This window comes from Camelus dromedarius, chromosome 1 (assembly GCF_036321535.1).
Source record: "Camelus dromedarius isolate mCamDro1 chromosome 1, mCamDro1.pat, whole genome shotgun sequence".
Taxonomy (NCBI): domain Eukaryota; kingdom Metazoa; phylum Chordata; class Mammalia; order Artiodactyla; family Camelidae; genus Camelus; species Camelus dromedarius.
In genome coordinates this window covers 86,174,774-86,184,253 of record NC_087436.1, presented here as the reverse complement: position 1 = coordinate 86,184,253, position 9,480 = coordinate 86,174,774, and the positions used below count along the sequence as shown (strand labels likewise).

Sequence of the window (9,480 nt, the reverse complement as noted above, 5' to 3'; positions counted from 1 at the left end):
GGCCAAGTCTAAAAGCTGGGGGACTCTGTATGTGGGAATGTGTGTAGGTGTGTGTGTGTGTGTCCACCGCACTCACAATCTTCCCCTAAACCGCAGGCCTCACACTATACCTTGCCTTATCCACGACTGACACAGAGGAGCAGGGAGTTCTGGGCATTCCTATTAAAAAGGCCGCAAAGTCCCCACCTGGTGCCCTTTGCGGCCCGGCGCAAGAAAGAGTTGGGTTGGGACCCAGGTTAGGGAGAGGGGTGGGATGGAGGATGCAGCTCTGTGATTTCTCGGGAAAGCGTGGAGAAAGAGGGGGAGGAGGCTGGCCTCCCCGCGAAATTAACAAAACCTACACTTTGCAAAGTCTCCCCCATCCCCCTCCTCCGAGTTCTTCCCTGCCGCGCGCCCGCCCCTCCTCGCCGCTTCTGTTGTGACTCGGGCAGCCTATCCCGAGGGTGGGGAGCTGCCGAGGAGCCTGAGCCGAGCGGTACTCCGCAGCATCACGTGTCGGGGTGGGGGCTATAAAATCTCGTAGCTGGGGCGTCGGGCGGGGGACGTGAGGACCAGCCCTCTCCAGGGACCCCTTTGTTCGCAGCCTAGACGCCGACACCTCCGCGTCCCCAAGGGCTTGACCGCCTGCGTCCGCACCGCGCCCGGGGCAGAGCTCAGGACAGGAGAGGGGAGGGGGCTCCACGGCCGGCCGGGCCCTCTAGCTACCCACCCTTCCCGACATGTCGCGCTCCTTCTATGTCGACTCGCTCATCATCAAGGACTCCTCAAGGCCCGCGCCCTCGCTGCCTGAGCCGCACCCCGGGCCAGATTTCTTCATCCCGCTGGGCATGCCGTCCCCGTTGGTGATGTCTGTGTCCGGACCAGGCTGCCCGTCCCGCAAGAGCGGCGCGTTCTGCGTTTGCCCGCTCTGCGTCACTTCGCACCTGCACCCCTCTCGGGGGCCCGCGAGCTCCGGCGGCGCGGGCGCAGGGAACGGGAGTGCAGGGGCTGGGGGTGGCGGGGCGGCTGGAACCGCCGGGGCCCTGCCTCTGCTCAAGAGTCAGTTTTCTTCAGGTTCTGGGGACGCTCAGTTTTGCCCGCGCGTGAGCCACGCGCACCATCACCACCACCCGCCGCAGCACCACCATCACCATCACCAGCCCCAGCAGCCTGGCTCGGCCGCCGCCGCTGCGGCCGCGGCGGCAGCGGCGGCGGCCGCGGCGGCCTTGGGGCATCCGCAGCACCACGCACCTGTCTGCACCGCCACCACCTACAACGTGGCGGATCCGCGGAGATTCCACTGCCTCACCATGGGTAGGGCGGGGTCTCTGGGCACCTGCGCGCCGCGCGGTGCGGGATCCCGGGAGCAAACTTTCTGCCTCCAGTGGAGGAAGTGGGAGCCCGGGGGCGGGGTGGGGAGGGAGGAGGGGCTTTTAGTGTATCTGTGGAGTCGTTCCCAGAAGTTCCACGAAGATGGAAGTTAGCCTGCCAGCCTCTCCAAGCAGCCTGGTACGCCTCACTCCCAGTGCCTGGTGCCCGAGTCTTGTGTAATACCGGGGCCCTTGGGACTTCAAACTTGAGGGCTGAGGGCTGAGAAACCGCAGGTTAGCTGGCTGAGGTCCGGGGTGGGTGTTTGAACTTAGGTGTGGCATTCCGGCGTCGGGGCTGGCTAAAAGCGCTTCGAGGTTTTGACTAAGCCTCCCTGCCTTTCTGCTAGGCTTGAAGAGAGATGACCGGACAATGTAACGCCTCCCCCCGACCCCAAACTTTAATCCTCTGACTTTAAGTCCCGAACATCAAAGGCCTTCACTTGCTTTGGGCGCCTCTGTCCTTCCCAGCTAAGTAACGATGTGTCTTGAAATGAGAAACTGTGAGGGATGGATACAGGTGTTCGGCTGAGCTTCGCAGGTGGTTCCTTGAGAGGCATGCGTTGCAAAGGATGGCACGTGGGGTAGGAGCACCTCTCCCGAAAATTACCTCTCTTACCCTCTCTTCGCCCGTCTGCAGGGGGCTCGGACGCCAGCCAGGTACCCAACGGCAAGAGGATGAGGACGGCGTTCACTAGCACGCAGCTCCTGGAGCTGGAGCGGGAATTCTCTTCCAACATGTATCTGTCTCGACTCCGGAGGATTGAAATCGCCACGTACCTGAACCTGTCGGAGAAGCAGGTGAAAATCTGGTTTCAGAACCGCCGGGTGAAGCATAAGAAGGAAGGGAAGGGCACGCAGAGGAACAGTCACGCGGGCTGCAAGTGCATAGGCAGTCAGGCGCACTACGGGCGGTCTGAGGATGAGGACTCCTTGTCGCCGGCCTCGGCCAACGATGACAAGGAGATTTCCCCCTTATGAGGGAGGGCCACCCCCTCTCGCCACATGCTCCGGGCATCCCCAACAGCGCCCGACGAGGCGGATACCAGCGGCCAAAACCCTCCCCCTTTCGGGGGGGGGGGTCCCACCTGGAGAAGGTGCAGACAAGCATACCGGGGGGTGTACATGCTGGGCCTGACCCTCCACGTCTCCTCCTTGACCTATTTGTTTGCGGCTCCACTCGCAGTTATAGATCTTTTTTTTTTAATGTAAATAATCTAGATTCAACTCAGTCTTGTCATATAACAAAGAAAAACAGGGTTGGTTTAACACTGTATGGGGGTTTTTTGAAAGCGCATGTCATTTCCTTTTCCCTGCTGTCTTTCAGAACCTGATAAGAACACCAGGTTTCTTGATTATTTTTTGTTGTTAGTTTTTTTTTTAATGAAAGTATTAAGTTGCAAATAACTTAGAAAATTAAACCCTGTAGGTCTTGCTTTCTGAAATTTTCCTGGGGACAGTTTGAAATCCAAGGTGCTGGAAGTCCCTTTGTGAATAGTTTTATATAAAACTTATATTTATATTTATTTAAATAAATGAAACAAAATCAAGGTTTTAAATTTGTGGTATTTGCTGTTCCCAGCTTCTCCTGTCTCTCTCACCTTCATATCTAGAGAAAGGCATGGGCAGGAAAAAAAAAAGTATTCTGAGAATTTAGAGGGAAGTGTTGACTAGAACTTGGTAATGTGGGTCTCTTGGTTGAGGGAGTTTGTGGCTTTATATGATTTGTGTCACCGAAACTTCTACCAAGAAGAAATCTTTAGTCATGATGCCACATACTAGGTAGTACACTGCATCCTTCAAAATATCTCACTTCCTCACAGTTAAATAGGATAAATCATTTCATTTAGAATGACACTGACAATCAATTACAGCCAACTCTTTTATTTAGCAGGTGAAGGGGAAAATCCTTACCTAGTATATATTTTCTGTAGCAGTCCCCATGCCCCTTTTCCCCCTTCTTTATCTCTCTTAATATTAAAACCTGAATTATGTGAAGGAATTTGAATAGTCAGAATTGTTTTAGGAAGAGCAACAATCCATCAAACAGATTGGAAGCAGACACAGGAAAAGTGACAAATAATGCTGTAAGTGACCAGAAACAATACCGTTTTTGGTTATTCATCTAGTTGAAAAATTGGCTAGTTTTCACCACTGCCAAAAAGACAAAAGTTCAGGGATAGAGAATTATTGTGTCCAAAGACTTACATTCTCACTTTTCCAAAATAGCTCAGAGGTGCCTTTGGACTTTTGAGTCCGCCGCCCTGGTCTCCCTAACTTTAACCGAAATTGGCTCCCTTCTAGTCTCTCTTCCAAAGACCCTGCAGAGTTAATTCCTGCAAGCCTGGCTATGGAGAAGAATTACTCTGGCTCTGCCTTCAGCAAGGCAACCTGATTCTCTCCTAATCGCAGCCAGGTCTTATCCTCTAAGGGAGAGAGTGAAGCTGGAAACATGGAAACTAGGAGATCTCATTCCCTGCAAGCTGAGTCCCACAAATACTCACTGGTGTTATTTCTGATTATTTTCTGTAAAGATGTCACCAAGAGGTTCAATCTATATAGGAACTGTTCACAACACACATAGACACACTTCTTCAGGTCTGATTTACTATAGGTCTGTAGGAACTGAAACCTCACCAGGTGGGGTTGAGGCTCTAGTGTTCGAATGAGGAGAAGGGAGGGAGGATGTGACTAGGTTCCCCTGGCCAGGGACTCTCCCCCACCCCTCCCTCACGCACGCACACACACACACTCCAGAGGCTCAGGAGAAGGAAAGTCCTCTTTCAGACTCTGAGACCTGTTGTCAACTCTCATTCGGCTGTTGGCCAGGGGCAGGCAGGGGGAGGAGACGCCGGATGGTGTCCTACAGAATAGTGTACTGCCGCTGCTTTGTGCAGTGACCTGGTCCTGGTCCTGCGTGGTGGTTTCATCTGACTCTCCTGCCCCGGGCCTGGGACACTCAGGCCCTGGATCGATCTCAATCTCAATCTCCCCCTCTCTCCCCACCTCCCACATCTGTCTCTCTCACAGCCTCAGGCCCCTCGCCCTGCCAGCTGTGAAGCAGAAGAGGTGCCGGCTTGCTGACTTTCCCAAAGATCCTGTCTCCCTCCTTGCAAATAAACTGGTCTCTCCAGGCACCAGTACAGGGGTGGGAGAAATGAGGTTTCTAAGCGCAAAGAATGAACATCTAAGGAAGAATTCCTTCGCAGGAAATAATAAGAAGGTCAAAGAGCCTCAGCTGCAGCTCGCAGCTCTTCGTGCTCCTGCCCAAAGCAAAGCCTCATCTGTGAAGTGGACAGACACCCCCGTCCCCCCTCCCATCTACACCCAGCCTGGCCCCTCTGTAGGCCGGCGTTCGGGCCTCTGCGCCCTGCCTGACTGCCCCCATCCCACCCCAGGCCCTGCGCCCTGCCCCGGAGCAGGGAACCACCCACTTGCCACATCTGATGCTGCACCCAGCTCCACCTTCCTGCAAAGGAGACTTGGAGCCAGTCCTCCTTGCCTGGTTTTGGGCTGCATGCATGGTCTCAGGCCCTCTCGCTCCTGCCTTTGGGGAAATTTTTTAGGAAAGACAATAAACACTGGATTTCCTGACCAGAGGCAAAAAAGATTCAGGCAGAAGTTGGACATTATCCAAAGAAAGGTCCTCCAGGATTCCCAGGCAGGTCCTTCTTGTTCTAAGACATTTGAGCCGAGTGGATCTTCTTGTCACTTTCAGAGTGGATCACGAGGTCTACTTGTCTACTATCTTACACCTCCCCAACACCCCCCCCCCCAACAGTTGATGTTTTTGAGGTTTGTGAATAAGGCTTTGGGGATCTGTCTAATTTTAGATTAAGAACACCTAAGCCAACACTCAGACACACAAATACTCTGCTAAACAGTCTTGATATCAAACACCCTAAAAGAAGTGTCCCCAGATTTACTCGAGAGGAATGTCTGAGATGTGTGGGGTCACATTTGACTGTTTTTCTACCTGGGAAGCACTAGATGCTAGCTTTTCAACAAGCCCCACTTGAAACACTGAACTCTGTTCCCCAAAACATGGACTCTTAGAAGGTCTATACACACATAATGGAAAGAGAGAAAGAGAATGAAAATAAGAATTGGAAATCAGAACCTTGTTCCACTAAGAGAAAATAAGTGAGCAGCAGGAGCCTTTAGCATGGATGAATCCACCTCTTTAAACAGGAAAAACTGAGGGTTAGGGGGGTGTGGACAGCGGGAAGAATGACCTCCTGCCGTTGTGTCCTGAACCACTCCAGACATTCCTAGGAAAGAAGAGGAGCAGAGACCTTTCCCCTTCACCCTCCCACTCAGTGACCAACACAAGCCCAAGGCCAATGGCCTAACAATGATAGTGGCGCTCAGCAAGGCTTCTGGATTGCAAACCATGCCCAGGGCAGAAGCGGCCCAGCAGCTCATCCCTGGGGTGTTCAGGGCCCAGGTGATAGAGACACTGGGGATGGTAGACATCACTCCCTCTCCTTATTCTGAAGTGGTCTGAAGTGATCATCATAGTTTAGTCCCCCTGCCCCCACCCCCAAACACATCCCCCTAAAGATAACCAAAGATATTTTAGGGGACACAAAAAGGGATGAGGAGATGTGAAATCTTTGATTTCTTGCATCCTCCTTCCTTTCCTCACTCCCACTCCTCACCAGTGCTGTCCAGTTTTATCTAATCAGGATTAGAAGTGCAGTTTGCTTGTCCCACACTGACTGTGGTCAGAGAATTGCCAGAAAGCTGATTACTCCAACTAAAGGTGGTCACAGAGGGCAGCAGGGTCTGTGTGTTTCTGTGTGTATATGGACATATGCATATGTGTGTGTGGGTGTGGGGGAACTCTATTGGTGGTGGTCATATATGTGGAAAGAGAAGTTTTGTTTTGTTTTGCTTCCCACTTCTATCTTTCCTGCAGTTTCCACTCATTTTTCATGATACTGCTTGGGAGATTTCTTTGAGGGAGATGGGAAGATGCTGAGCTGGGCTAGGGGGAGGAGAAAAAAGCTGACCATCGAGGGAAGACTACAGACAGCTCTAGGCAAGACCTCAGGTCCAGCCCTAGCTATGTAAGATAAAGGGGAAGAATGATACTCCTAATAGGACCTATTTGCTAGACGAAATTGGGTTTAAAGGAGCAATCACTGCTTTAAAAGGAGCTCCTCCCATCCTCTCCAAACACAGCCTAAAGCTATCCTAGACTGAATGCAGCTCAGTGCATCAAAGCAATTGCTCCTTTATTATTCACAGGGAATCTTTGAATGTACCTGTTAAGGTGACAGACCTCTTAAAAGGGAACATTTTTCCATGCAATTAAATGGTGCATTTACTAGGCTTCTATTAACATAATTTAATATAAATCTATTTTATAAATCTTTAGGCTTACATTACTGAAAATTGAGCTGCTCTGAAAAAAAAAATACCCACGTCTCTTCCTTAAATTAAATGGAATAGAATCCAAAAACTTGCTATTCTAAGCCAGCTTGGAAATATTAAAAGTAGAGGAATCTTTTGTATTGTCTTTTGTTAATGGTAGAGATATGAAGAAAAGAGTCAGCTTGTTTCACAGAACATGAGGAATTCCACAGAAACTCCGGGCTCCCCATCCAAGGCCCTGGCACTAGGAGTGGGTAACAAAGGTTGGAACTGGGAAGGAGCAAAGAAAACAGAACTTAAAGAGATCTCTTAGGAACAGAGTTGAATCAGAGCTCCAGTGAAGAAACAGAACCCTGACTCACATTTGGAAGCAATGTTCTGGGAGAGAAAATCCAAAGCCTGTGAGTCCTCACAGTCCTGTAAGCTACTCCACATGGAGGGAGATACCCTGGTCTGTTCCCACAGCTGGACTTCTTCTTCTCAAGTGCACTCTCCAAAAGCCTGGGCATCCCACTGTTTCTAAAAACAGTGTTCTGTGTGCCCTTATATTGATGTCAATGCCTGCCCTTCTGCACTGGGCATTGCTTTTCTTCAAGCCCAGCCCTATATTTCCCTGAACCCTTGTCCTACCTTTGTTGAGTCTTCTAAATCCCAAACCCAGGAAGGCCCCAGGGGCTCCTCTGAGTGAATCTCAACAGATCGGAAGTGTGTGCTGTGTGCTTAGGAAAGTAACTAGTTTCAGATTAATGAAGCAGTGACAATTTCAATCTGCTTAAAGGCGGAGGTTGGCACTGCCCAGGCCTGAGCGTGGGGAGCTCGCCAGGCTGGGCTTTATATTGTCCGCTTTTCTGAAGAGCAGACAAAGATGGATAGAGAGACATTGAAAAGCAGGGGGCGTATTTCAAACAGCCCCATAAAGAGGGCTGTCACTTTAAGACAAGAACCATAGTGCTTTGATGACTTTGTATTAGCTGCCCCATTTCAAATAAGAAACTCAAGTCTCTAGTGAGAGGGAGGAAAAAGGGGACTGGGAGAGGGAGAGCGAGAGAGAGAGGGAGAGGCGGGGAGAGAGAGAGAGAGAGGGAGAGGCAGAGACAGAGAATGCAGCGGGTCTCATTCTTAGGCACTCACTATTTGGTTTCTGAAGTTCAGGGAGAAACAAGCCACAGCAGGTGCAGAGAAAACAGGCAGGTGGGAGCTACTCCCTATGGGAAAGAGCTCCCTGCCCATGGGCGGCAGCCGGCTCCGAGGATCTGAAGCCAGCTTGGCCTCAGTTTGCTGGGAAGGGCTCAAGAGGGACGTGCAGCTCTGCTGGCCCCAGACCGCTGAGGATTATAATGGAAATTTTTGAGAGCGTGAAAAAGAAATAATAGGAAGGAGGGGGAGGGCAGGCTTTTGGAGTCCACCTTCACAAAGCCTAATTTAAATTGTTTGGGGTCAAGCAGCAGCAAGCCACCTCCTCCCTTTCCTCCTTAATTAATTAATGACCACGATTAATTATTAGGGTCTTGCATCTCAAGACTTCAAAATGTCTTCCCCCAGGGGCTGATGAGTTGCTTGAGCCAGACACGTGGTTCTAACTTAGGAGAAGAAAGTTGAACGTTGGCAGTGTTGTCAGTCTGTCTCCTGTCTGCTTCTCTCTTGGTCTCTCTTTGCCTATGCTCTTTTCGCCCTCTTGGACTCTTTTTACCTTGGTGTCTGTCTCTGTCTCTTTATCTCTCTCTCTCCTCTTTGTTCTCCAGGCCCCTCTCCTCAACCTCCTCCAGTCTCCCGATTCTGGTTCAACCCTCTCAACTCCAAGGACCCCAGCTGTCCGAGAAGAGGGGAGGATGCGGGCACCTCGGAATCTCGTCGTGTAGTCAGTGGCCGGAAGTGAAGGGACAGCAGTATAATCTCACCGGCTGGATACACAGGTTATTGACAGTTTAGATTTTTTTTTTTCCTGCTAAAGAAACCTTTTTTAAGGACACAAGAGCCGGGAGCAGGAGATCGCGCTGGCTCTGAAGGCCGGCGAAAGGGCTCCCCCGACGGTGGCGCTGGAGGGAGAAGCGTTTAGTCACTGTTTCATTAGGCACTATTTGAACCTTGCAACGTGGTAATTTCTGGGGCAAGCTGAAAAGGGGGGATTATGTAGGAGGGACACAAGGAAATTAGCGAACGGTTAATTTAACTCGTTTTCTGCTAGACTTTTCGATACATTCCTAATTGACTGAGGGGCAGGTGAAGCTCCCGCCCCATGCAGGCTCATTCACGGTGGGAATAAATGGTTCTTTTTCAACTCACACTGCTCACAATATATCATCAAGGAAAAGACATGCAATGAATATGTTGATTTTTTTATTAATGGAATTACACCCTGCCATGCAGGTGTGAGGGTAAAAACCTATACTGCAATGAAGTAAGATTAACAATGAAATTAGAATTTTATTAGCTTTATATGTCACATAGACCTGGATTTGAACTGTCAAAACAAGCAACAAGAAAAGATATTCTGAAGGCAGCCCTGCCAATCAACTAGGAGAAATGTAACAGTGTCTATCCAAATCACACTCAGCTTCAGTTCCTTTAACATTTCCCTTGGGCCTTAATGCTGGTGGCAAATGGGCAGAGGGCCTCCCATGGTCTCTGGACCTGCAGGTAGAAGCTGAAAACACCACTTGGGCTCCGGAGGCCCCGCCTAAAGCAGGCCCCAGCCCAAGGTAGAGGGGCCAGGATGGGAGGTCAGCCAGAAGGGCCTTAGGCTTCGCATCCTCTA

The 9,480-nt window shown here is 50.7% G+C and overlaps 1 protein-coding gene across 1 annotated transcript; it reads left to right on the top strand.

Annotated features, from left to right (window-relative positions):
- Positions 1-474: 474 nt before the first annotated feature.
- GSX2 (GS homeobox 2) lies at positions 475-2,391 on the top strand. Its single transcript, XM_031434646.2, has 2 exons — positions 475-1,293; positions 1,987-2,391. Exons 1-2 carry the CDS (start codon positions 720-722, stop codon positions 2,325-2,327), a joined length of 915 nt encoding a protein of 304 aa, XP_031290506.2. The 5' UTR covers positions 475-719; the 3' UTR covers positions 2,328-2,391.
- Positions 2,392-9,480: the final 7,089 nt, after the last annotated feature.